Raw genomic sequence first — 26,651 nt, 5'->3', positions numbered from 1 at the left:
GCCGTGGTGGATTTCCGGAGTCGACGGCAGAGCGATCAGGGATCGATTTTATCGCGTCTTCACTAGACGCGGTAAGTCGATCCCCGATAGACCGATTGCTACCCGCCGGATCGGCGGGTAGTGAAGACAAAGCCTTAGAGACTAACAAATTTATTAGAGCATAAGCTTTCGTGGGCTACAACCCACTTCTTCGGATGCATATAGAGTGAAACATATATTGAGGAGATATATATACACACATACAGAGAGCATGAACAGGTGGGAGTTGTCTTACCAACTCTGAGAGGCCAATTAAGTAAGAGAAAAAAAACTTTTGAAGTGATATTCAAGATAGCTCAGTACAGACAGTTTGATAAGAAGCAAGTGTGAAAATACTTTCAAGGGGAGATAGATTCAATGTTTGTAATGGCTCAGCCATTCCCAGTCCTTATTCAATCCTGAGTTGATTGTGTCTAGTTTGCATATCAATTCCAGCTCAGCAGTCTCTCGTTGGAGTCTGTTTTTGAAGTTTTTCTGTTTTAAGATAGCCACCGGCAGGTCTGTCATAGAATGGCCAGACAGGTTAAAGTGTTCTCCCACTGGTTTTTGAGTATTATGATTCCTGATGTCAGATTTGTGTCCATTAATTCTTTTGCGTAGAGACTGTCCGGTTTGGCCAATGTACATGGCAGAGGGGCATTGCTGGCACATGATGGCATATATCACATTGGTAGATGTGCAGGTGAAAAGAGCCCCTGATGGTATGGCTGATGTGATTAGGCCCTATGATGATGTCACTTGAATAGATATGTGGACAGAGTTGGCATTGGGCTTTGTTGCAAGGATAGGTTCCTGGGTCAGTGTTTTTGTTCAGTGATGTGTGGTTGCTGGTGAGTATTTGCTTTAGGTTGTGGGGTTGTCTGTAAGCGAGGACTGGTCTGTCTCCCAAGATCTGTGAGAGTAAAGGATCATCTTTCAGGATAGGTTGTAGATCTCTGATGATGCGCTGGAGAGGTTTTAGTTGGGGGCTGAAGGTCACAGCTGGTGGTGTTCTGTTATTTTCTTTGTTGGGCCTGTCTTGTAGGAGGTGACTTCTGGGTACTCGTCTGGCTCTGTCAATCTGTTTTTTCACTTCAGCAGGTGGGTATTGTAGTTTTAAGAATGTTTGATAGAGAACTTGTAGGTGCTTGTCTCTATCTGAGGGATTGGAGCAAATGCGGTTATATCTTAGAGCTTGGCTGTAGACAATGGATCGTGTGGTGTGTCCTGGATGGAAGCTGGAGGCATGTAGGTAAGTGTAGCGGTCAGTAGGTTTCCGGTATAGGGTGGTATTTATGTGACCATCGCTTATTAGCACAGTAGTGTCCAGGAAATGGACCGCTTGTGTGGATTGATCTAGGCTGAGGTTGATGGTGGGATGGAAATTATTGAAATCATGGTGGAATTCCTCAAGGGCTTCTTTTCCATGGGTCCAGATGATGAAGATGTCATCAATGTAGCGCAAGTAGAGGAGGGGCGTTAGGGGACGAGAGCTGAGGAAGCGTTGTTCTAAGTCAGCCATAAAAATGTTGGCATACTGTGGGGCCATGCGGGTACCCATAGCAGTGCCGCTGACTTGAAGGTATACATTGTCCCCAAAAGTGAAATAGTTGTGGGTGAGTTCTATGACAGGTTTGTTGTCACAGCAGGAGGGGAATATTTATCATCCGGGTCCTCTGGCCCTGTACCAAATGACTTGGAGTGTAGGACTTTTACAGACGTGTAAAGACCTGATATGATGGAAGTACAACTGATTTTCATTAACTCTGGAAATAGACGTAGATTCCGCGCCATCTACGGGATACCAGTGGAAGCAGCAGAGCAGCAGCTGAAATCAGTTGGCAAGTGCCCAGGAGAAATGAGACGGTGCCCCCCCCTTCCCTCCTCCTCTGGGGTCTCGGTGCTGCGACCGCAGAGGCAGTGGACAGAGCTGAGGGGCAGGGAGTTCCCACGTCCAGTTTGTAATCTCCCTCGTGGGGAGGGGGCGCAGGGGCACTGTGGCGCTGCTCCGGGAAGGTTCCAGTGTCTGACCTGTTCAGGCCCAGCAGCGGGAGCATGCAGACAACATGGAGAACGCCAGTTATGAGTCAGCGACAGAGAGTCCTGGCACCTTCTAGACTAACAGACGTATTGGAGCATAAGCTTTCGTGGGTGAATACCCACTGCGTCCGTTCTGTTACGTCCAATACGTCTGTCTAGAAGGTGCCACAGGACTCTTTGCTGCTTTTACAGATCCAGACTAACACGGCTACCCCTCTGATACTTGAGTTATGAGTCAGTAACCTCCATCTTATCACCCTTAGTGACGGGTCTTCAAATCTGCGCTGACCCCTGGCACGGGCCCTGCTGTAACTCCAGCACCCGTTTATCGCCGCACTAGGGGCAGAGTTCCAATTTTGAAGGGTTTCTCTTTGGCTCAAATAGCCCCTCAGCCCTGCCACTAGCTGTGGCCGTGTACTCCATGCCAGGTCCCTGTTTGGCCAGTGGGGCGCCTGTCTGTGAAGCCTCTGCTGCTGGGTTTTTGTAGCATCCGTGGCACCACGAAAGACTGTACTTCCTCTGCATTTAATGCTAAGGCCCTTCTAGAAAGGAGCATTTTGCTAACGCTGTGTGACTGTCACTGGGGTGCTTCCCTCTCCCCTGGACATTGAGCCTAATTAGATTGTGGTCACTGTTACTTAGTGGCTCAGCTGCTGTCACTTCTTGAATTGGCTCCTGTGTGTTACTTAAGACAAAGTCAAGAATGGCATCAGAACAGCCAGACTGGGTCAGACCAAAGGTCCAGCTAGACCAGTATCCCATCTTCCAACAGGGGCCAGTGCCAGGTGCCCCAGAGGGAATGAACAGAACAGGAAATCATCAAGTGATCCATCCCATCTTGCCCATTCCCAGCTTCTGGCAAACAGGCTAGGGACACCATCCCTGTCCGTGCTGGCTAATAGCCATTGATGAACCTGTCCTCCATGAACTTATCTAGTTCTTTTTTGAACCCCGTTATAGTCTTGGCCTTCACAACATCCCTGGCAACAAATTCCACAGATTGTGTGTTGTGTGAAGAAATACTTCCTTTTGTTTGTTTTAAATCTGCTGCCTGTTAATTTCATTGGGTGACCTCTGGTTCTTATGTTGTTTACCGTGTTATATAATACTTCTTTATTTACTTTCTCCAAACCATTCTTGATTTTATAGACCTCTAGCATATCCCCCATTAGTCATCTATTTTCCAAGCTGAACAGTCCCAGTCTTATTAATTTCTCCTCATATGGAAGCCGCTCTATACCCCTAATCATTTTTGTTGCCCTTTTCTGAACCTTTTTCAATTCCAATATATCTTTTTTGAGATGGGGCAACCAGAACTGCATGTAGTATTCAAGGTGTGGGTCTACCATGGATTTATATAGAGGCAATATGATATTTTCTCTTTTTTTCCTAATGATTCCCAACATTCTGTTCACTTTTTTGACTGCCGCTGCACATTGAGTGGATGTTTTCAGAGAACTATCCACAAGGACTCCAAGATCTCTCTCTTGAGTGGTAACAGCTAATTTAGACCCCATCATTTTATATGTATAGTTGGGATTATGTTTTCCAATGTGCATTACTTTGCATTTATCAACATTGAATTTCATCTGTCATTTTGTTGCCCAGTCACCCAGTTTTGTGAGATCCTTTTGTAGCTCTTCACAATCTGCCTGGGACTTAACTATCTTGAGTAGTTTTGTATCATGTGCAGATTTTTCCACTTCACTGTTTACTCCTTTTTCCAGATCATTTATGAATATGTTGAATAGGACTGGGCCCAGTACAGACCCCTGGGGGACACCACTATTTACCTCTCTCCATTCTGAGAACTGACCATTTATTCCTACCCTTTGTTTCCTATCTTTTAACCAGCTACTGATCCATGAGAGAACCTTCCCTCTTATCCCATGACAGCTTACTTTGCTTAAGAGCCTTTGGTGAGGGACCTTGTCAAAGACTTTCTGAAAGTCCAAGTACACTGTATCCACTGGATCCCCCTTGTCCACATGCTTGTTGACACTCTCAGAGACTTGTACTAGATTGGTGAGGCATGAATTCCTTTTTCAAAAGCTGTGTTGACTCTTCCCCAACAAATTGTGTTCACCTGTGTGTGTCTGACGATTCTGTTTTTTTACTAGAGTTTCAACCAGTTTGCCTGGCACTGCGGTTAGGCTGACTGGCCTGTGATTGCCGGGGTCGCCTCTGGGTGGCCTTTCCTCGTCGGCACTAGAACTTGCTGTTCCCAGAAGCAGTCACTGAACATGTTGAGAAATTGTTTCTCTGCACTTTGTGCCTTTGCTCAGTTTATCAGAGGGGCCAAGTGCTGAGTCTGGACCAGCCTCGCTCCTTGCCTGAGCCTGCAGGACAGTGTGGGGCTGACGGCCGGTCCTGGGACGCTCTTCGGGGGGTGAGAGTCCCAGCGTTCTCACCATCTGCTTTTCCTACCTGACAGGGAAGGGCAGCCTCACCGAGAAGGGGGAGGTGACTGCAGCAGCTGTCTGCGCCACCTGCACAGTGCCGCCCCGGGGGCACAGGACGCTGGAGCTGGGCATGGCCTGGGACATGCCGCGCATTCACTTTGGCTCAAAGGAAAAGCTGCATCTCAGGTACGTGCCCAGATCCCCCGTGTGCTTCCAGGCACAGCTGCCACCCACCAGACGGAGCTGTGTGCCATGTGCCCGGCCTTCTCTCTCCATCACGCAACGTGGACCCGGCACCTCCTCCAGGGCGGGCATCTTGCATGGTCACCGTGCCCCTGGGACACTGCCCAGCTCCCCCCACCGCACCCCCCTAGCACGCACCCCAGCCTGGTCCCACATAGCCCCAGCTGGTCCCATCAAGGAGGAGCCGTGCCTGCTGGGCCATGTGGTCTGCAAACTCCTGAGTGGTGCCCATGCCTCGGGAGAGTCTGCCCAGCAGCCTGCCGTCCCTCAGGCACCTTTGCCTGTATTGCCCATTGTTTAACTCTGAGACTCCATCGCTGGGAGTCTGGATATCCAGGTTGGGCCCCGCTCTGTCTCAGCCCAGCACTGGGCCTGGTCCAAGGGCTGCTGGGTGGGGGCTGCAGCCGGTGTGCTGCAGGTGCTCAGACTGGATGGTGACATGGGTCCTTTCTGGCCTCCTGGCTGCTTTTAATGGCGCATGGCCCGTCTGGGTGCCCCAGCCTTGGGACACCCCGTCCTAGCGCCCCTCGGCCAGGCCAGCTGCAGCCGCTGCTCCTTTCCCATCCGAGGCAGGTGGGGATGGCTGTGCCTGGGTCAGCAGCAGTGTGTCAGGGTGACAACCTGCGCCCAGCCTGGGGAAGGGGCAGTTCCCGTTCTGCAGGGTGCTAGAGCCGTGGAAGTTTCTGTATGGCACTGCTGGCACATGTGGCGCCCTGAGAGAGGGTGGGAGGGAGAGCACTGGCAGGGCCCCTACCCGAGGGGAATCCATCGCCCCCACCCCTCCCGGCAGTGCCAGGGCTGTGCTGAGAACAGGCCCTGTGGGTGGCTGGCTGGGGCAGGGGTCCCTGCCGCAGGGGGGAAGCGTGCTGTCCTGTGCAGACAGGGCCAGACAGACGGCACCGGGCTGCCTCCTGCAGGCCTGCCCCCAGTAACGTCTCTCCCCGCAGGCGGTACACGCGCTATTTCGGCAGCGCAGGGGACGCATGCCCGGCCCTCTCCCACTATGCGCTCACGCACTATGAGCAGTGGGAGGAGAAGATTGAGAGCTGGCAGAGACCCATCTTGGAGAGCAGGTAGAGTAGTCGCCTGGCTGGTAGCCGGGGCCATCTCCAGTGGGGGGGAGCCCCCTGGGGCCGAGGGGAGCCCCCTGGCCAGGCCGCAGACAGGGTTGGGTAGAATTGACAAGCCGCTGCTGTCACCAGGGGTCTGCAGAGTTGGTTTGTTGGTTTGGGGCAGGTTTGGCCTCCTGTCAGCAGCAGAGTGGCTCGTCGGAGAGTCCCTGCATCCCCCCAGTGGCTGGTCCTGCTGCACCCAGCTCCCGAAGTGTGGGGTGGTGCGCGTGCTGCTCCTCCGTGTGCACGGGGGCGAGTGTCTTGCTGTGCTCCCCCATGCGGGGGGCCTCTGGGGGTCTCCTTTCAGAGTCTGTCACCTGGTGGGTGAGCCCCATGCCCGTGTGTGGGCAGGTGCCGGGCCCCGGGGCCGGTTCTCTCCTCGCCGGTTCCCTTAGGCCAGAGCCGTGGGGCAGAGCTCCTAGCGGGGTGTCTCCACTCCTTGCTTCCCTGGCTCTCCGGGGGCAGGGGAGGCTGCGCACACGCAGGCCCAAGGAGCTTGCTGTTGTCTGGAGAGCGGAGCTGGCTGAGCCAGGCCAGGCTGGCGCTTAGCCCCTGGAAGGGCCCAGGAGCTGGAGCTCCCAGCTGGCCTGAGAGGCCGGTCGCTCCTGAGCTGTGAGCGGTTCCCTCAGTGCAGCTGCTGGGGCGGGCTGGAGCCTGCGTCCTCCGCAGCCTTCTGTCCTCTCCCTGATGGGAGGTGGGGGTGGGCAGGTGTGTCTGAATACGCTGCCCCCCAGCTCTGTGTCTCGAGGAGGGCCGGGGGGGGGCCCTTCCTGGGGTCTGAGGAAGGGGTGGGTTGGGTTGTAGGGCTCCTGCCCATGAGGCTGGGCTGTGGCTCCGTGAAGGGGGATCCACAGAGGCGACATATTCGCTCTCCCATCTGTCCCTCTCGCCCACAGCCACCTGCCCCCCTGGTACAAGTCGGCTCTCTTCAACGAGCTCTACTTCGTGGCGGACGGCGGGACCCTGTGGCTGGAGCTGCCCCCGGAGGCCTGCGCGGAGGACGTGCAGGGCCCAGCGGGGGCCGGGCTGTCCCAGATCTTCCCTGTCCTGCGGGAGTACGGAAGGTTTGCTTACTTGGAAGGTAAAGTGCAGGGCTGAGAGCCGCAGGGTGAGGGTCCCACTCACCCCTCCCGACTGAGCCTAGGGCAAGGGGCTTCTCACCCTCTGGGGCGGCCTCGCTGACCCACTTTCCTCAGGGCGCAGGGAGGGAGCAGCTTGCCCCCCCCGGAGTCCATTGGGGGCTGCACCCCCTCGCCCAGGCCGGGGGCGCTGCCTCGCCGCTCACAGCCCCCAGGAAGGGCAAATTCCCTGCTAGGCACAGGGCCGGGGACAGGGCCCAACCCCTCGTCCCCTGCTCCCCGTCTTGTGTGGAGGGGTGGGGACCTCTGGTGCCCCTGCGGCCCCCCGGCAAGCTCTGCCCCCCTCACTGTCTGTGCTGGGCTTCCAGGCCAGGAGTACCGGATGTACAACACCTACGACGTTCACTTCTACGCCTCCTTCGCGCTCGCCATGCTGTGGCCCAAGCTGGAGATCAGCCTACAGTACGACATCGGTGAGCGCTCAGCGGGCCCGGCCCCCTGCCCAGCCCGGGCCCCTCGGCAGGTTCACCGACCCCCAGCCCGGCCCCCTGCCCAGCCCGGACCCCTCGGCGGGTTCACCGACCCCCAGCCCGGCCCCCTGGCCAGCCCGGGCCCCTTGGCGGGTTCACAGGCCCCCATCCAGCCCGGGCCCCTCGGCGGGTTCACGGGTCCGCGGCCCAGCCTCCCGCCCCTCCCGTGCCCCTTGTCAGACTCACTGACCCCCAGCCCGGCCCCTCAGCGGGTGCACCAGCCCCCTGCCTTGCACCCCATCCAGTCCAGGCCTCTCAGCAGACCCTGCCCCACCCCCTATCCGGCCCAGGGCACCAGCAAACTGGCCCAGCCCCCCTCAAGGCAGGGAGGGAGCCGGCTGTGACCGTACTGCTCGGGCCGGGGAATCCTGTCTGGGCACTGGGGGTGGTTTCCGCTTCCTTTGCTGCACCCCAGCAGGGCAGGGATCGAGTGTGGCCCCGGGGCCCTCAGCAGGGGCGGTCTGAGCTCACTGCACCCTGCCAAGGCCGGGGGCCGTCGCCCGTTCTGACCCGAGACACCCCGCGCCTGGCACCGGGGCGAGTGGTCTCTGCAGGGATAGGGGTGCTCACCCCACGGGCCAGGGAGACCGTGGCATGGCTGGGCCCGCCAGCTCGCTGAGGGTCTGTCTCCCCCAGCTGCTGCTGTGCTGAACGAGGACACGCAGCCCAGGCTGTACCTGATGAACGGGCAGACGGCCCAGGTGAAGCTGAAGAACGTGGTGCCCCATGACATCGGGGAGCCCGGTAAGGTCTCGCCCCGGCGTGTGGCTGGGGCCAGGGCAGGGCTGTGCCTGGAAGCCCATTCTCCAGCTCAGTTATAAACGCCCCACGCGATGGGCTCACCCTGCTCCACAGCCAGGCCCAGCCCCACTGGGAACGTGTCCTCAGATGCAGCCAAACTGTCCCTTGGTGTAGGGGGGCAGGGAGTGGGTGGGGCAGGGAGGTCACTGCCAGGAGGGCCCTGTCACGGAGTCCCCGGGCGATGCTCTGGAACTGCTCCCCACAAAGCCAGTCAGGACTTTGGGGAGCCTCCTCTCCCTCGGAGCAGACCATCTTCAGGGCAAGAAGCTCACACGGCTTCACCTCCTGGGTCTGCCCTTGGAGCATTCAGCATCCTCTGCCCCTCCGTGCGCTTCCCACAGCGAGTCCGCCCAGGCGGGGTCCTGGGGAAGCCAGAGGGTCCTGCACCCCCATTTCGCAGTCAGACGTGACTCTTAGCCAGCCAGTAACACAGAGGTTTATTAGATGACAGGAACACGGTCTAAAACAGAGCTTGTAGGTACCGAGAACGGGACCCCTCCGCCGGGTCCATTCTGGGGCCTAGCGAGCCAGACAACCCCGTCTGCCCTCACTTCCCGTCCCCAGCCAGCTCCAAACTGAAACCCCCTCCAGCCCCTCCTTTCTGGCCTTTGTCTCTGTCCCGGGCCAGGAGGTCACCTGATCTTTTTGTTCACATTTAGCTATCTCCTTGCAGGGGGGAAGGGCCCTGGCCATTTGTTGCCAGGATACAGTGTATCGGCCATTTACGCACACTGGAGACTTAAGAAATGCATAGGGGAAACTGAGGCACCCACACAGTATTCAGAGGAAACATTAAGAACAGTCCCACTTCGTCATAGGTCCCACCACTGCTGCTAGGTTGGGGGGGGATGCTGTGGAGGTGGGTGTGCAGTGCAGATACAGGGATGGGGAGACCATTCCCAGGAAGGCTCACTGCCCGGGGGGGGGGCGCAGTGCAGTTACAGGAGGGCTCACTGCAGGTGTTGGGGGTGTAGTGCAGTTACAGGGGGGCTCACTGGTGTGTGGGGCGCAGTGCAGTTACAGGGGGCTCACTGCAGGTGTGTGGGGTGCAGTGCAGTTACAGGGGGCTCACTGCAGGTGTGTGGGGTGCAGTTACAGGGGGGCTCACTGCAGGTGCTGGGAGGCGCAGTGCAGTTACAGGAGAGCTCACTGCAGGTGTTGAGGGCACAGTGCAGTTACAGGAGGGCTCACTGCAGGTGCTGGGGGGCGCAGTGCAGTTACAGGAGGGCTCACTGCAGGTGCTGGGGGGCGCAGTGCAGTTACAGGAGGGCTCACTGCAGGTGCTGGGGGGCGCAGTGCAGTTACAGAGGGCTCACTGCAGGTGCTGGGGGGCGCAGTGCAGTTACAGGAGGGCTCACTGCAGGTGTTGGGGGTGCAGTGCAGTTACAGGAGGGCTCACTGCAAGTGCTGGGGGGCGCAGTGCAGTTACAGGAGGACTCACTGCATAGTGGGTATAGTGCAGTTACAGGAGGACTCACTGCAGGTGCTGGGGGGCGCAGTGCAGTTACAGGAGGCTCACTGCTGGTGCTGGGGGGCGCAGTGCAGTTACAGGAGGGCTCACTGCAAGTGTGGGGGGCGCAGTGCAGTTACAGGAGGGCTCACTGCAGGTGCTGGGGGGCACAGTGCAGTTACAGGAGGGCTCACTGCAGGTGCTGGGGGGCACAGTGCAGTTACAGGAGGGCTCACTGCAGGTGTGTGGGGTGCAGTTACAGGAGAGCTCACTGCAGATGCTGGGGGGCGCAGTGCAGTTACAGGAGGCTCACTGCAGGTGCTGGGGGGCGCAGTGCAGTTACAGGAGGCTCACTGCAGGTGCTGGGGGGCGCAGTGCAGTTACAGGAGGCTCACTGCATGTGCTGGGGGGCGCAGTGCAGTTACAGGAGGCTCACTGCATGTGCTGGGGGGCACAGTGCAGTTATAGGGGGCTCACTGCAGGTGCTGGGGGCCGCAGTGCAGTTACAGGAGAGCTCACTGCAGATGCTGGGGGGCGCAGTGCAGTTACAGAGGGCTCACTGCAGATGCTGGGGGGCGCAGTGCAGTTACAGAGGGCTCACTGCAGGTGCTGGGGGGCGCAGTGCAGTTACAGGAGGCTCACTGCAGGTGCTGGGGGGCGCAGTGCAGTTACAGGAGGGCTCACTGCAGGTGCTGGGGGGCACAGTGCAGTTACAGGAGGGCTCACTGCAGGTGCTGGGGGGCACAGTGCAGTTACAGGAGGGCTCACTGCAGGTGTGTGGGGTGCAGTTACAGGAGAGCTCACTGCAGGTGCTGGGGGGCGCAGTGCAGTTACAGGAGGCTCACTGCAGGTGCTGGGGGGCGCAGTGCAGTTACAGGAGGCTCACTGCAGGTGCTGGGGGGCGCAGTGCAGTTACAGGAGGCTCACTGCAGGTGCTGGGGGGCGCAGTGCATTTACAGGAGGCTCACTGCATGTGCTGGGGGGCACAGTGCAGTTATAGGGGGCTCACTGCAGGTGCTGGGGGCCGCAGTGCAGTTACAGGAGAGCTCACTGCAGATGCTGGGGGGCGCAGTGCAGTTACAGAGGGCTCACTGCAGATGCTGGGGGGCGCAGTGCAGTTACAGAGGGCTCACTGCAGGTGCTGGGGGGCGCAGTGCAGTTACAGGAGGACTCACTGCATAGTGGGTACAGTGCAGTTACAGTGGGGGTGACGGGGAAGCCCCAATAGGCAGGGCTGCTGAGAGCTGCTCTCTCCCTGCTCAGAGGACGAGCCGTGGCAGCGGGTCAATGCCTACCTGATCCACGACACGGCCGGCTGGAAGGACCTGAACCTGAAGTTCGTGCTGCAGGTGTACCGCGACTACTACCTGACCCAGGACACTGCCTACCTGCAGGACATGTGGCCCGTCTGCCAGGTACAGCGAGAGCCTCCGCTGGGGCTCCGAGCTCCGCCCCCAGGCTGTCCTGCATGGGAGCAGAGCGCAGGGAGAGGGGAGGAGCTCCCGGATGCCCGGCACAGGGCTGCGTCCTTGGGCGAGTGCAGTGGAGCAGCTGGGCGAAGGTCTCGGTCTCTCTCCCACAGGCTGTGATGGACTCGGAGCTGAAATTCGACACAGACGACGATGGGCTTATTGAAAACTCGGGCTTTGCTGATCAGACGTATGACGCCTGGGTGGCGACTGGAGCCAGGTGAGTGGGGCAGGGGTAAGGGCAGGGCCGGTGCAACCACTAGGCAAAAGGACAGTTACCTGTTCTGTAACTGGCGTTCTTCGAGATGTGTTGCTCCTGTCTATTCCACAGTAGGTGTGCGTGCTCGCCACATGCACCGGTGCCGGAAGTTTTTCCCTCAGCAGTACCCGTAGTGGGAGCGCCCCCCACGACCCCTGGAGTGGCACCTCTATATCGCGCTATAAGGGGAGCCACGGGCTCCCCCCACCCTCAGTTCCTTCTTGCCAGACAACTCCGACAAAGGGGAAGGAGGGCGGGTTGTGGATTAGACATGAGCAACACATCTCGAAGAACACCAGTTACGGAACAGGTCACTGTCCTTTCTTCTTCGAGTGATTGCTCCTGTGTATTCCAAGGTAGGTGACTCCAAGCTATACCTGACGGAGGTGGGTAGGAGTTCACAGAGTCGGCAAGAAGGAACTGAGGGTGGCCGGTGCACGGGGGCCGCCGCCCGCATGCATCCGCTGCAGGAGCCCCGGGGGGGGGGGGAGGGTCGGGTGCGCGGCTGCTCCCCGCTAGCGGCGCCGCCGCCTTTGCAGGGCTGCTGCCCCCCTGCGCCGCGCCGGCTCCTCCATGGCTGGGGCTCGCTGCAGCCGCAAGCCAACGCTCTGGCTCTCTGGTGCCTCCGGAAGGCGGCTCCTCCCTGCCGAGCTGCTGCAGTGGCCCAAGCCCGGCAAAGCCAGTGAGTGGACTCGGGGCGGGGGCCGCCGGGGTGGGGTGGGGTGGGGTGGGGTGGGGAGGGCTCGCGAGGGGGCTGTGCACCCACCAGGGGAGTTCAGGGGGTGGGGAGGGGGAGCCTGGTCTGGGGAGCAGCCCCTGGGCATGGCTGGCCCCTGGGGTCTATAAAGGCTCGGTGGGATTTTCCCCTCAATTAATCGATGTGCGGGGGTGGGGGAGCGCAAGGTGGAAGTTTCGCCTAGGGCGCTAAATATCCTCGCACCGGCCCTGGGTAGGGGCAGGCAAGCGGCCCGGGGGCCGGGGAGCAAGGCGGAGGTTAGGAGGCAGGACAGGGCAGGGCCAGGGCCAGCTGGCCAGGGGACTTGGTGGCTGCTGGGTCTCGATGCAGCGCTGGGCTGGGCTGGGCTGGTGTGCACCTGCGCAAGCAGCTCCGTTCGGGGGCTGGCTCAGTCTGCCCCCGCCGGGCCGGGCCGGGCGCCCCAGTGCCCGAGGGCAGCACTTTGCCGGAGCCATGGCCCAGGACAGCCTGGGGTGCCCGGGCAGGTGGTGTCACTCAGCGCCAGGGGAGGGGTTCGCCGTCATTTCCAGTATTGCCCTGGGGCGTTTGTGCTGAGTGGCTGCTGCTGAACCGTAAAAATGGGCCCAGCAAGAGCAAGGCAGCAAGTGCAGCGACTGCCCCTCTGCTGAGAGCCCCGTCTGGGGAGCCCGGCCTGGCTCTCCACAGACGTGTGAGTCTCTCTCCTGGCCATGCCGGCTGTGGGGGGGAGGGGGACGAGCGCTGGGAGGCTCGGGGGCTGGGGGGGGGGGGCGCAGCCCCGGGGGGGAGGGGGACGAGCGCTGTGAGGCTCGGGGGCTGGTGGGGGGGCGCAGCCCCGTGGGGGAGGGGGACGAGCGCTGTGAGGCTCGGGGGCTGGGGGGGGGCACAGCCCCGGGGGGGAGGGGGACGGGCGCTGTGAGGCTCGGGGGCTGGTGGGGGGGCGCAGCCCCGTGGGGGAGGGGGACGAGCGCTGTGAGGCTCGGGGGCTGGGGGGGGGGGACGAGCGCTGTGAGGCTCGGGGGCTGGGGGGGGGCGCAGCCCCGGGGGGGAGGGGGACGAGCACTGTGAGGCTCGGGGGCTGGTCAGGTGGACAGGAAGTGCAGCCCGTCTCTGTCTAGGGCCCTGTAATGTGCCCATGATGTAGCGCCAGGGCTGAAGCTGACGTGGTGGATACATCTGCACTGGCGGCAGCGGCTCGTGCCCAAACCCGTCTCCTTTGCTTTGCAGCGCGTACTGCGGCAGCCTGTGGCTGGCAGCCGTCTGTGTGATGTGCAAGGTGGCGGGGATTGTGGGTGACAGCGAGGTCCTACAGAAATACAGCGCCATCCGAAGGAAGGGCACGGAGGCGTTTGAGCGGCTGCTGTGGAACGGTGCGTATGGCAGGGTGCCGGGGCCCTGCGGGGGGCGCTGCGCTGACCCGCCCTCGGCCTAGGGTGCGGGCCCCCGCTCTGGGACACGGGGTGTCTGCCTCGGGCAGCGAGTGACTCCCGCCCTGTGGGGCACCGCATGGTGTCCCCGTGGGGAGGGAGCAGTGTGAGAGGAGGGGCCGACGGTGTCAGAGGTGGTGGCGTGACTGTCTAGCTGACTCTCTCGTCCCCACTGCAGGGAAATACTACAACTACGACAGCAGCGGGGGCCCCTTCTCCAGCACCGTCATGTCCGACCAGTGCGCCGGGCAGTGGTTCCTCCGGGCCAGCGGCCTGGACCAGGGCGAGTTCCAGGTGAGAGAAGGTTTGTCGCCACCCAGGATGGCAGGGGTGGATTGGGAAGGCAAAACTACACATGGCACAAGGATTAGGGGAGTGGCAAGTGATGAGGACGGGCAGCCATGCAGGGCAATCTGGATTGCGTGGGAAGCTGGGCCCATTCAAACATAATGTGGCAAATGCAAAGTCGTATTGTCACACTGTCTGGGGGATGTAGGAGCGTGGGCACCTTACTCAGGGCAGAGTGCCAGAAATAGGGTGTAAAACCCCAGACTGGCGGTGAGCACTGTACTTAGATTTCACCAGCCAAGCAACAAGTGCAAAGCCCTGATGCCAAATCAAGGAGTCATAGAATCGTAGGGATTTTGAGAGGTCTCTAGTCCAGTCCCCTGCACTCAAGGCAGGACTAAGTATTATCTAGACCATCCCTGACAGGTGTTTGTCCAACCTGCTCTTCAAAATCCCCAATGATGGAGATTCCACAACCTCCCTAGGCAATTTATTCCAGTGCTTAACCACCCTGACAGTTAGGAAGTTTTTCCTAATGTCCAACCTAAACCACCCTTGCTGCAGTTTAAGCCCATTGCTTCTTGTCCTGTCCTCAGAGGTTAAGAAGAACAATTTTTCTCCTCCTCCTTGTAACAACCTTTTATGTGCTGAAAACTGTTATGTTCCCTCTGTCTTCTCATCTCCAGACTAAACAAACCCAATTTTTTCAATCTTCCTGCATAGGTCATGTTTTCTAGACCTTTAATCAGTTTTGTTGCTCTTCTCTGGACTTTCTCCAATTTGTCCACATCTTTCCTGCAATGCGGTGCCCAGAACTGGACACAATACTCCAGTTGAGGCCTAATCAGCGCAGAGTAGAGCAGAAGAATTACTTCTCGTGTCTTGCTAACAACACTCCTGCTAATACATCCCAGAATGATGTTCGCTTTTTTTGCAACAGTGTTACACTGTTGACTCATATTTAGCTTGTGATCCATTATGACCCCCAGATCCCTTTCTGCAGTACTCCTTCCTAGGCAGTCAGTTCCCACTTTGTACGTGTGCAACTGATTGTTCCTTCCTAAGTGGAGTACTTTGCATTTGTCCTTATTGAATTTCATCTTATTTACTTCAGACCATTTCTCCAGTTTGTCCAGATCATTTTGAATTTTAATCCTGTCCTCCAAAGCACTTGCAACCCCTCCCAGCTCATGTTCAGTTGCTTGTCCACTATGAGCCCTAAATCCCTGCAGAATCTCTGCTTTCCAGGATAGTCCCCCAGGCTCTAGGTCTGGCCTGAATTCCTTGTTCCTAGATGTGTGTGTGACACCAGTAAGCCAAGGCCGCAGCGTCAGCTGAGAACTGACAAAGCCCTAGCTGGAAGCCAGAGCATGGACTGGTAACGGGTTAAAAGGCAGGAAACAAAGGGTAGGAATAAATGATCAGTCCAGATTAGAGCAACAAACATGATTCAAGGTCTAGAAAACATGACCTATGAGGAAAGGTTAAACAAACCCCATTTTTTTACCCTGGAGAAGAGAAGGCCCGGGGGGGGGGGGGGGGGGAGACACATAACAGTTTTCAAGTACATATAGGGTTGTTACAAGGAGGAGGGTTAAAAATTGTTCTCCTGAACCTCTGAGGATCGGACAAGGAGCAGTAAGGGAGGTTTAGGTTGGACATTAGGAAAAAGTTCCTAACTGTCAGGGTGGTTAAGCACTGGAATAAATTGCCTAGGGAGGTGGTGGAATCTCCATCATTGGGGATTTTGAAGAGCAGGTTGGACAAACACCTCTCAGGGATGGTCTAGATCAGTGGTCACCAACCAGTCGATCGCCATCTCCGGCAGCACAGTGGGGTTGCCGCTAAGACAGGCTCCCGCCTGCCCTAGCCCCACACCGCTCCCAGAAGTGTCTAGCGCGGCCCCAGGGGTGGGGGGGCAGGAGTATCCCTCTGCGCACTGCTCCTGCCTGCAAGCACTGCCCCTGCAGCTCCCATTGGCCGGGAATGGGGACTGTGGCCAATGGGAGCTGCAGGAGCAGTGCCTGCAGAGAGGGGCAGCGCACGGAGCCACCCACCCCCCACAGGGGCGAGTTGGCCCCTTCTGGGAGCGGCGTGAGGCCGGGGTAGGCAGGGAGACGGCCTTAGCAGCAGCCCCGCTGCACCGCCGACCGGGAGCCGCCGGAGATAAGTGCTGCCTGGCGGGAAGCTGCACCCCAACCCCCAGCCTCTACCCTCTCCTGGAGCTAGTACCCCATACCCCCTCCTGCACCCCGAACCCCACCCCTGATCTCCTCCCAGGGCCAGAACCCCCACCCCCTCCTGCACCCCAACACTCTGCCCCAGCCCAGAGCCCCCTCCTGCACCCAAACTCCCTCCAAGAGCTTGCACCCCTCACCTCCTCCTGCACCCCACCCCCCTGCCCCAGGCTCAGTCTGGAGCCCCCCTCCCACACTGCGAACCCCTCAGCCCCAGCCCAGAGCCCGCACCCCCTCCCAAACCCCAACCCCTGCCCCAGCCCGGTGAAAGTTAGTGAGGGTGGGGGAGAGTGAGTGACGGGGGGGGATGGAGTGAGTGGGGCAGGGCTTTGGGGAAGGGCCAGGGCCTTGGGGAAGGGCCAGGGTAGATCCTGGGTTGCACTTAAATTCAGAAAGTGAACTTGGGCATACAAAGGCTGGAGACCACTGGTCTGGATAATACTTCGTCTTGCCATGAGTGCCGGGGACTGGACGAGAGACCCCTCGAGGTCCCTCCCAGTCACATGATGCTCTGCGCTGCTCCTGCACTGCTGTGGCACACAAGGCTAATGTGATGTGTACACGGGGCAGCAGGGAGGCGATTTTACCACTGCACAGCGCACTGGTGCGACTGATGCTGGATCCCGCAGGCACTTGTTGGAAAGAGGTGTTGAACAGCTGGAGAGGGTGGGGGGAAGCCACCCCGATGGTGTGAGGGCGGGGGAGTGTCTGATGGAGAGAGGCTGAACGCACTCAGATTGAGCGGGGACTTGGGGGTGGTGTACAAGGTCAGCCTGGGGAGACGATCCCGGGCACTGCCAGGCTCTGTAATCCAGCAGGGACAGGCAGGACAAGAACCACTGGCTGGGAGCTGAAGCCAGAGAGTTTGCGCAGTGAGGGGGTGGCGGCGTGGGTAAGGCTGCCGGTGGGGGGTTGAGTCTCGCCCCCCCAGTTCAGCCAGCTGCAGAATGGGAACCTGACCCGGCAGAGGCAGCAGGCGTGGGGCTGGCCACCTTGCTCCCTGCTGTGCCGTTGGCTCTGCAACAGACTCGGGAACGTTGGCGCGGACTCGCAATGGCAGTGGTGGGTTCGCCGCCTTGGTGTCTTCCCATCCAGCCTGCTGCCTTTCCGCTCGGTGTTTTGCTGGGCTCAGACCAGGAGGGTCTGCTGTACAGAAGGCAGATGATGTACTGGCCCTATCTGCCGCCGCTGTCTCCGAGTGCAGGACCGGCCCCCGGGCCCTGGGTTCAGGGTGTGGCCGAGAGGCCTGAGGGTGTCTCTCTCCGCAGGTTTTCCCCAGGAGCCATGTTCTCAGCGCGCTGAAGACGATCTTTGAGCTGAACGTCATGGGCTTTGCCAATGGGACGATGGGAGCCGTGAACGGCATGAGGCCCGATGGGAGCCTGGACACTTCCAGCGTGCAGTCCAGCGAGGCCTGGGTTGGGGTCGTGTACGCTCTGGCAGCCACCATGATCCAGGAGGTGGGTGTGGCGCGGCGCCCCTCGGCACGAGCAGGCGGTGCCAGGGGACGGGCCTGACTCTCTTCTCCCTCTGCTGCAGGGCCTGGTGCAGGAGGGCTTCCACACAGCGGAGGGCTGCTACCGGACCGTGTGGGAGCGGCTGGGCATGGCCTTCCAGACACCAGAGGCCTATTGCCAAAGGAAGCTCTTCCGCTCTCTGGCCTACATGCGCCCCCTCAGCATCTGGAGCATGCAGCTGGCCCTGGAGAGCAGCGCCTGCCAGGCGCCTGCCGCAGCAGCGCCGCGCCCGGTGCAGGAGAACTCCCTCCAGCCGTGAGGGAAGGAACCTGGGCGCATGAGCCGGAGGGAGCCGCTGGGCCCCCGCTGCAGGCCAGGGACTGTGTGGAGGCCGCTTGCCCCTTTTTAAAACCTGATTTTAATTGCTGTATCTTCCCTCCTCTCTGCACCTAGCCTGTGCCTCCCCCCAACGCGCGTACCCCCTCCCCCTCGGAGCAGCAGGGCCCCATGCTCCACAGCCTGGCTGACCCCTCAGCCCTGGGGGCCCCAGCCACAAGAGAGCCCGGCTGCCTGAGCGGGGAGAGCAGCCCAGAGAGAATGAGAAGGGAGGAGCGGCGGGGGGGGGCTGTGCCCAGGGTCCTTCCCCTCCCCCATGGCTCCGGGGCTCTGCCGTGCACGGGCAAGTCCCTACGGGAGGTGGGGTATCCCTATGGCCAACAGGTCTCACAGCCTCCCCCCGCGCCTGTCCTGCCTGCGGCCCCACCCAGACCCGCATGGCTGGGAGCCGCAGAGGGCGTGCAGGGGGGAGCACGTGTGTGGTGCGCACCGTGCCGGCACTTAGCTGGCACTGTTGCGGAGGGCGTGTGCACAGGCTGCCGGGTGGGCAACCCAGGATCTACCCTGGCCTTTCCCCAAGGCCCTGCCCCTGACGTTCACCTGCCCTTGCTGGCTGAGCTGCTCACCCGACACGGTGCATTTTGTCACCACCTGTAATCGCTGCACCCGCATGTGTGGCGTGGCAGAGCAGCATCCGCGGCCGGGCACAGACGGGCCGTGGGTGAGGGCCTGGTACGTGCTGAGCCCTCAGTGCAGGGAGAACCACCCGGAACAGAAGCTTGGCAGGGGTCCCCCCCCTCCCCTTTCAGCAGCACGGCCCACAGGAGAGGCGCAGGGGAGCCGAAGACGTGGGCACTGCTGTGAGTGAGGGTGCCATTGCCCCTCCCTGGCCCAAGGGGCTGCCCAGCTGGGCTGGGTCCCTTCAGGGTGCCTGGTCCAGGCAGGGGCCACTGTGGTAACCCGTGGCAAGGCCAGTTCCCCAGCATGATCCAGCCCTGGCCCGGGGCCCGCTGCCTGGCCTCCGACAATCCTCATCCCAAACTCTTGGACGGGCAGTGTCTGTCCCCGGCCCTGCATGGCCACTGCACACGATCACAGCTGGCGCTGGGCCATGGGGCTCAGGGGAGCTGTTTTTAAATGCTGAATAATTTTAATTTAAAATCATCATAATAAAATATCATCTGCCTGTGGGCCTGTCCCTCTGCCTGGGGCTGTACCCCCTCCGGCCCCGCCCGGGGGCCTGTCCCTCTGCCTGGGGCTGTACCCCCTCCGGCCCCGCCCGGGGGCCTGTCCCTCTGCCTGGGGCTGTACCCCCTCCGGCCCTGCCCGGGGGCCTGTCCCTCTGCCTGGGGCTGTACCCCCTCCGGCCCCGCCCGGGGGCCTGTCCCTCAGCCTGGGGCTGTACCCCCTCTGGCCCTGTGCCGGTGCCTGTCCCTCTGCCTGGGGCTGTACCCCCTCCGGCCCCGCCCGGGGGCCTGTCCCTCTGCCTGGGGCTGTACCCCCTCTGGCCCTGTGCCGGGGCCTGTCCCTCTGCCTGGGGCTGTACCCCCTCCGGCCCTGTGCCGGGGGCCTGTCCCTCTGCCTGGGGCTGTACCCCCTCCGGCCCCGCCCGGGGGCCTGTCCCTCTGCCTGGGGCTGTACCCCCTCTGGCCCTGTGCCGGTGCCTGTCCCTCTGCCTGGGGCTGTACCCCCTCTGGCCCTGTGCCGGTGCCTGTCCCTCTGCCTGGGGCTGTACCCCCTCCGGCCCTGCCCGGGGGCCTGTCCCTCTGCCTGGGGCTGTACCCCCTCCAGCCCCGCCCGGGGGCCTGTCCCTCTGCCTGCGGCTGTACCCCCTCCGGCCCCGCCCGGGGGCCTGTCTCTCTGCCTGGGGCTGTACCCCCTCCGGCCCCGCCCGGGGGCCTGTCCCTCTGCCTGGGGCTGTACCCCCTCCGGCCCCGCCCGGGGGCCTGTCCCTCTGCCTGGGGCTGTACCCCCTCCGGCCCCGCCCGGGGGCCTGTCCCTCTGCCTGCGGCTGTACCCCCTCCGGCCCCGCCCGGGGGCCTGTCCCTCTGCCTGGGGCTGTACCCCCTCTGGCCCTGTGCCGGTGCCTGTCCCTCTGCCTGGGGCTGTACCCCCTCCGGCCCCGCCCGGGGGCCTGTCCCTCTGCCTGGGGCTGTACCCCCTCCGGCCCCGCCCGGGGGCCTGTCTCTCTGCCTGGGGCTGTACCCCCTCCGGCCCCGCCCGGGGGCCTGTCTCTCTGCCTGGGGCTGTACCCCCTCCGGCCCTGCCCGGGGGCCTGTCCCTCTGCCTGCGGCTGTACCCCCTCCGGCCCCGCCCGGGGGCCTGTCCCTCTGCCTGGGGCTGTACCCCCTCCGGCCCTGTGCCGGTGCCTGTCCCTCTGCCTGGGGCTGTACCCCCTCCGGCCCCGCCCGGGGGCCTGTCCCTCTGCCTGGGGCTGTACCCCCTCTGGCTCCGCCCGGGGGCCTGTCCCTCTGCCTGGGCCTGTACCCCCTCCGGCCCTGCCCGGGGGCCTGTCCCTCTGCCTGGGGCTGTACCCCCTCCGGCCCTGCCCGGGGGCCTGTCCCTCTGCCTGGGGCTGTACCCCCTCCGGCCCTGTGCCGGGGCCTGTCCCGCTGCCTGGGGCTGTACCCCCTCCGGCCCCGCCCGGGGGCCTGTCTCTCTGCCTGGGGCTGTACCCCCTCCGGCAGCAGTGGCTTAGCACATGAGCCCGGTGATCCTGGCTCCTGCAAGGCTGTTGGTTTCCACCCGTGCTCCCAGGAACTCTTCCCGCTCCTCTGGCCAGCAGCTGCAGTGGCCTCCAGGTCTGTTTGCACCCCAGGCGCCAGTCGTTCCTGTGCTGCGTGGCCGGCTGCGTCCGTCTGTGTCTATCTCTGCAACACCCAGCGTGGCTCACAAACAGCCACGGCCTCTCAGGCTCCAGCGAGAGACGTTCCCTCCCTGCCCTGCAGGCTGCCCCGGCCAGCTCCCGGGGCGTGGGCTGAGCCGCTGCAGGCCCTGGGTATCAGCGCTGCCAGGGAATCGGTACGTGATCTAGGGTGAGCTCCTTGGCAGCTGGCGTCCCCCAGCCGTGAGCACGACAGCTGGAGAGCCCTGTACAGGCAGAGCACTCGGCTCTATTACATCACAGCCACATCCCCGGAGTTCCCCTGGGGCACAAACAGCTTGGGGGATGCTCCCCGGCCTTCGGCGCCCTGCAGCTCCGGCTGCTGCGACGCTCTGTCCCAGGACAGTGCCCCACCCCCCTCTCGCGGCTGGGTGTGTCCCACCTTCCCCTGCTGGGTTTGCACATGCTCCTAGTGTGCTCACAGCCGGCTTCCAAGGGGGCTCAGACCCCCAAAGACCCTGGGTGCTGCAGGCACGCGGCACCAGGAGCACAGGCGCTGGGCTTGGGCTGCTGGGCCCGGGGCGGCCACCTTCCTACCAGACACGTCGACGGCTAACGCAGTCCCGTGGCTGGGAGTTGCAGCTAGACCAATTCATGGCGGTAAGGCCCAAATGTTTACGATGAGGGGGACTGGCCCCTGGAACCAGTTGCCAGGGGATGCGGTGGATTCTGTCAGATGGGATGTGTGTCTGGAAGCTCGGCGCTAGTTCAGGGCAGTCATGTGCTATGCAGGGGGGCAGACTGGATCACAGGGGTCTCTTGCAACCTTACACGTTCACAGACTCTCAGACTCTAACTTACACACGTGGGGGCAGGAGGGTAGTTTGTTCCATGGAGCTGGTTTTCGATGGCACGTGGGAGCCTGGATTTTTATAAGAACATAAACGCTGCCACACCAGCTCAGACCCATCTAGCCCAGGATCCTGTCTGCTGACACTGGCCAATGCCAGGTACCCCAGAGGGATGAACAGAACAGGGCATCATCAAGTGATCCATCCCGTCACCCCTTCTCAGCTTCTGGCAAACAGAGGCTAGAGACACCATCCCTGCCCGTCCTGGCTAATAGCCATTGATGGACCTATCCTCCATGAACTTATCTAGTTCTTTTTTGCATCCTGTTATAGTCTTGGCCTTCACAACAGCCTGACTCTGGCTGGTCTCTTCCCTGCTCCTCCCTCGTGCCCTTAGCGCCAGGCGGCCTTGCTGACAATGGGAGCTCTCTTCCCTTAGCCTCGTTAGCGCCTTCAGAAAACCAGCTGCTCAGATTCTAGTGTCACCAGCCAGGAGCTGTCCCGGCTTGGGGAGCTGCAGTGGCTCAGGGTGTGGGTACCCACCTCCGGGCAGACTGTGAAGAAACGGGCACAAACCCTAAACTGGCTGTGATGTCTATAGACTTCACTAACCAAGTGGCAAGTGTGGACTCAGGCACTACACCAGCCTAACCATGGAGTCACAGACAGCCCCCTGCAGCTCTCCGGTCTGCCTTATCACCCAGGGGAGCCTGCCTTTGTGATAGATGGTCCCTTACACCAAAACTCAACAATATTCAGGTTACTCCCAATCTCAAAGGACCAGGCACCCCACGTCAATTGCACCCTAGATCTTACACCAAAGACAACGCTTGTAGCCAATCCTGTACTAAACGAACTAAAGAGCTAATAACGAAGAAAGAGAAATAGTGATCTGCAAGGTTAACACAAGTAACTATAGACACACAAGTGAGTTACAAGCTCTAGGTTCCAAAAGGGGAAATAATGCGCAAGCGCTGTATGTCCTGTAGGGCTAGCCCAGGCTAAGCACTGGGGATCTTTTGCTTATGCTTAGTGAACATAAAAGACACAATTCCTTCTGGTCAGGGATTATTCCCTTCCCCCACAGTTCAGGCTGATGAGATGAGTCCACCTGCACGTCTCCTCTTCAGGGCAGTGGGGGGAGCAATTAACAAAGTCTTAAGTTCTTGGCTGTCTCGCGATGGCTCATTGGTTTCAATGGGCCGTCTTGGTGGGCGGAGCTACCACTGTAGGAAGCTCAATGCTGCTTTCCTGTTGGATGAGTCACACAGTTACCGAGCATTGCAAGGCAAACGCTCACTACAACATGGGGTCCGGACGTTGTCAGCGAGATTACTACGTGCTGTATCCGACAAGCATTTCATCAAGTCTCAGCACTAAACATTCTTATCAACTTCACATCTGTTTTAACAACATTAACCCATAGGTGAGCCAGACTGGTCTCCAGCTGGATATCAGTCAGTGTTCAGCTGAGAGCCTAGGGGCCTTGGCATGAGCTGGCAGCTGGTCTGTCAGTGTCTCCGGCAGCTAGCCCTAGGTAGGTTTCTGCAGCATCCCTCACCATGGCATCTGGGCACCCTGGTGTTTCCACTCCTAAGTCGCCCTGTTACATCCCAATTGTGAGAAAACGAGCTCCTGCTCTAAGTAGCTGGAACACAAAAGGCTCCTTGTGCTCAGGCTCTGAATGGAGCCCCCCAGTCCTGACTGAATATTTAGCCGTGTGCAGGGAGCTGCTGGAGCGCAGCCTGCCATTTGGCCTTGTGGGTGGTGATCAACGGCTCCAGGTCTAGTTGGCAGCCGGTTTCAAGGAGTGCCCCAGGGGTCAGTCCTGTGGCCGGTTTTGTTCAATATCTTCATTAATGATCTGGAGGATGGCGTGGACTGCACCCTCAGCAAGTTTGCAGATGACACTAAACTGGGAGGAGTGGTAGATACGCTGGAGGGTAGGGATAGGATACAGAGAGGCCTAGACAAATTAGAGGATTGGGCCAAAAGAAATCTGATGAGGTTCAACAAGGACAAGTGCAGAGTCCTGCACTTAGGACGGAAGAATCCCATGCACGGCTACAGTCTAGGGACCGAATGGCTAGGCAGCAATTCTGCAGAAAAGGACCTAGGGGTCACAGTGGACAAGAAGCTGGATATGAGTCAACAGTGTGCCCTTGTTGCCAAGAAGGCTAATGGCATTTTGGGCTATATAAGTAGGAGCATTGCCAGCAGATCGAGGGACGTGATCATTCCCTTCTATTCGACATTGGTGAGGCCTCACCTGGAGTACTGTGTCCAGTTTTGGGCCCCACACTACAAGGATGTGGAAAAATTGGAAAGAGTCCAGCAGAGGGAAACAAAAATTATTAGGGGGCTGGAGCACATGAGTTATGAGGAGAGGCTGAGGGAACTGGGATTGTTTAGTCTGCAGAAGAGAAGAATGAGGGAGGATTTGATAGCTGCTTTCAACTGCCTGAAAGGGGGTTCCAAAGAGGATGGATCTAGACTGTTCTCAGTGGTACCAGATGACAGAACAAGAAGTAATGGTCTCAAGTTGCAGTGGGGGAGGTTTAGGTTGATATTAGGAAAAACTTTTTCACTAGGAGGGTGGTGAAGCACTGGAATGGGTTACCTAGTGAGGTGGTGGAATCTCCTTCCTTAGAGGTTTTTAAGGCCCGGCTTGACAAAGCCCTGGCTGGGATGATTTAGTTGGGAATTGGTCCTGCTTTGAGCAGGGGGTTGGACTAGATGACCTCCTGAGGTCCCTTCCAGCCCTGATAGTCTGTGATTCTATGATCTAGTGTGAGGCTGACATACAGGGGCCTCGGGCTCGACTGGAATGTGACTATTATTAACAGCAGCCATCTGAGGACATCCAGAACGTTCTCCTCCCAGGGTTCAGCCCCCCTGCTCCAATCCGGACTCTCCCGGGAGGTTAATTACCCTGATGCACAGACACAGAGACCCCCCTCGGTGCCAGCTGTCACTGAGATCAAGCATCAGCATAGTCCTGCAACAGCCTCGAGCCAAGACACGTGTCACTGGAGCAGTGCCGTTGGAACCTGTGAAAGTCCGGCGGGCGGCCTGAGCAGGCAGTCCACACCTCACCCTAGAAACATGGGGAAATGACAGTTCCAGGGCAGGCTCCTGCCTGAGCGCATTGGTCTCAGCGTGGCATCCCGGCCTGGACCTGGAGCCCGCTGCAACCAGCAGGAGGCTACACCGCGTCAGTCCGTCTATGCACCAGTCCCTCAAATGCAGCGTGACGAGTACAGGCCGTGCAAAGGCCTCCAGGGAAGCTGGGATGTGCTCTCAGCCTGACCCTCATTAACACGTCCTGCCCCTCCCGGACTAGCCCCCGTCGCACTCCCAGGGCTAGCGGTGGCTTTGCTCCCGGGCTGCGCTCCCTGAGTGCCTCTTGCCTTACCTGTCTTGCGGCCGCAGCAGTGAATTCAAGAGGGTCACACGGTGCCTGGCGGGAAAGCTGTTGCCAGGGCCGGCTCCAAGTTTTTTGCCGCCCCAAGCAAAAAAATTTTCCCGCACCCCCCCCGGCCTGGCCCCGCCCCAACTCCGCCCCTTCCCTGCCCCATTCCAACCCCTTCCCCAAATCCCCGGCCCCGCCTCCTCCCCCGGGCACGCCGCATTTCCCCTCCTACCCTTCCCTCCCAGACTGCGGCACACTCGGGGGAGGAGGCGGAGGTGAGCTGGGGGGGGGAGCGGTTCCTCTGCCCCCCCCCAGGGTTACTTCCTGCTGCCCTCCCCATGCCCCCCACCGCCACAGCTCACCTCCGCTCCGCCTGCTCCCCTGAGTGCGCCGCCGCCGCTCCGCTTCTCTGCCCTCCCTCCCAGGCTTGCCGCAAAACAACTGATTCGCGCAGCAAGCCTGGGGGGGGGGGGAGAAGCGGAGCGCTCGGGGGAGCAGGCGGCAGTGGAGCGGAGGTGAGCTGGGGGGGGGAGCAGTTCCTCTGCCCCCCCCCCCCAGGGTTACTTCCTCCGGCCCTCCCCGTGCCCCCCACCGCCGCAGCTCACCTCCGCTCAGGGCCGGCTCCCGGCTTTTTGCGCCCAAAGGGAAAAAAAGGATCCGGAGTGCCGCCCCTTGGAAAGTGCCGCCCCAAGCACATGCTTGGAGGGCTGGGGCCTAGAGCCGGTCTGGCTGTTGCAAGGACACAAGAACGGGTTTCAGGGCTAGGCGTGTGGGCGAGAGCCCCTGGACTGAGGACACAGCCCTACCCTGTCCCGGAGCCTGGCCTGCACCCCATCCCAACAGCAGCCGAGAGGCAGCGGGAAGCAGAGAATGGGGAGCCGAGGAAAAGCGACTGCTGAGCCTGGGGGCCTGCCCCCAGCAGCAGAACTCCCCCACCTGCTGCTGCGCCGCTTCTCCTCTGCCCTGCGTACTGCAGCAGCTTGTCTCCAGCTCTGCTCCCCCGCCCCCCTCTGACCTGGGACAGCTCCGCCCAGGTTCCAGCTGCTGCATTCAAAGGGCACCGAGAGGGGAAGGGGGCCGGGGGGCCTGAGCAGCGGGGGAGGAGAGTCCAAAGAAATAAATAGTTGTAGCTGTTTGGACAATTAATTGTTTCTTTTATAAAGCCTAACGTCTAGTACCGACTGGATAATTTCTGTAGCTGAGCATAGTTATGTGAAGGAAGTTGAGTGATTTATAATTATTTTTGAAAGGTTTCAGTGTGAGAGAATTGATTATTTACAATCCTCTGTCGGGTTATAAATACAATCACTGCACCAAGCTACAGAGGGCCCTGCCCGGGTTAGCGTTTTCCAGCATTTAGCAAGGTGGCTGGTCATGTGACCACATTCTGGCACCTGACGATCTTTGCAGCTCACACAAATATTGACAAATAATGGGAAAACTGGCTCCATGGGGGGTGTTTTGTGTTACTGGGGTGTTCATTGTTTATTCTCCAGCCCTCGTACAGGAGAGGAGTGTGTGTGGGGGGGTGAAACTCGGAGGGGAGGGAGCCAAGGCAGCAGCAGGGCCCGGATGGCAGTTCCCCTGTCGTAGGAGTGAGGCGAGGATGGGCAGCGCCAGCGTCGTCGTCTGAGCAGCCCATGCGAGGCGGCCATGTTTGTGTGAACTGAAGGTTGACTTTCAACCTGAAATTCTCATGCG

At 60.2% G+C, this 26,651-nt stretch overlaps 1 protein-coding gene across 1 annotated transcript in view; it reads left to right on the top strand.

The window, feature by feature from the left end:
• The window catches only part of GBA2 (glucosylceramidase beta 2), a 54,316-nt gene extending 36,470 nt beyond the window's left edge, over window positions 1-17,846 (top strand). The window contains exons 7-17 of the mRNA XM_065406743.1: window positions 4,493-4,646; window positions 5,651-5,776; window positions 6,712-6,896; window positions 7,263-7,367; window positions 8,061-8,168; window positions 10,939-11,090; window positions 11,258-11,364; window positions 13,346-13,488; window positions 13,724-13,839; window positions 17,339-17,530; window positions 17,610-17,846. Of these exons, the coding sequence (XP_065262815.1) occupies window positions 4,493-4,646; window positions 5,651-5,776; window positions 6,712-6,896; window positions 7,263-7,367; window positions 8,061-8,168; window positions 10,939-11,090; window positions 11,258-11,364; window positions 13,346-13,488; window positions 13,724-13,839; window positions 17,339-17,530; window positions 17,610-17,846 (1,625 nt within the window). The remainder of the gene's footprint in view (window positions 1-4,492; window positions 4,647-5,650; window positions 5,777-6,711; window positions 6,897-7,262; window positions 7,368-8,060; window positions 8,169-10,938; window positions 11,091-11,257; window positions 11,365-13,345; window positions 13,489-13,723; window positions 13,840-17,338; window positions 17,531-17,609) is intronic.
• Window positions 17,847-26,651: the final 8,805 nt, after the last annotated feature.

This window comes from Emys orbicularis, chromosome 6, assembly GCF_028017835.1.
Source record: "Emys orbicularis isolate rEmyOrb1 chromosome 6, rEmyOrb1.hap1, whole genome shotgun sequence".
In the NCBI taxonomy this organism is placed as follows: domain Eukaryota; kingdom Metazoa; phylum Chordata; order Testudines; family Emydidae; genus Emys; species Emys orbicularis.
This window is presented reverse-complemented; position numbering and strand designations above follow the sequence as displayed.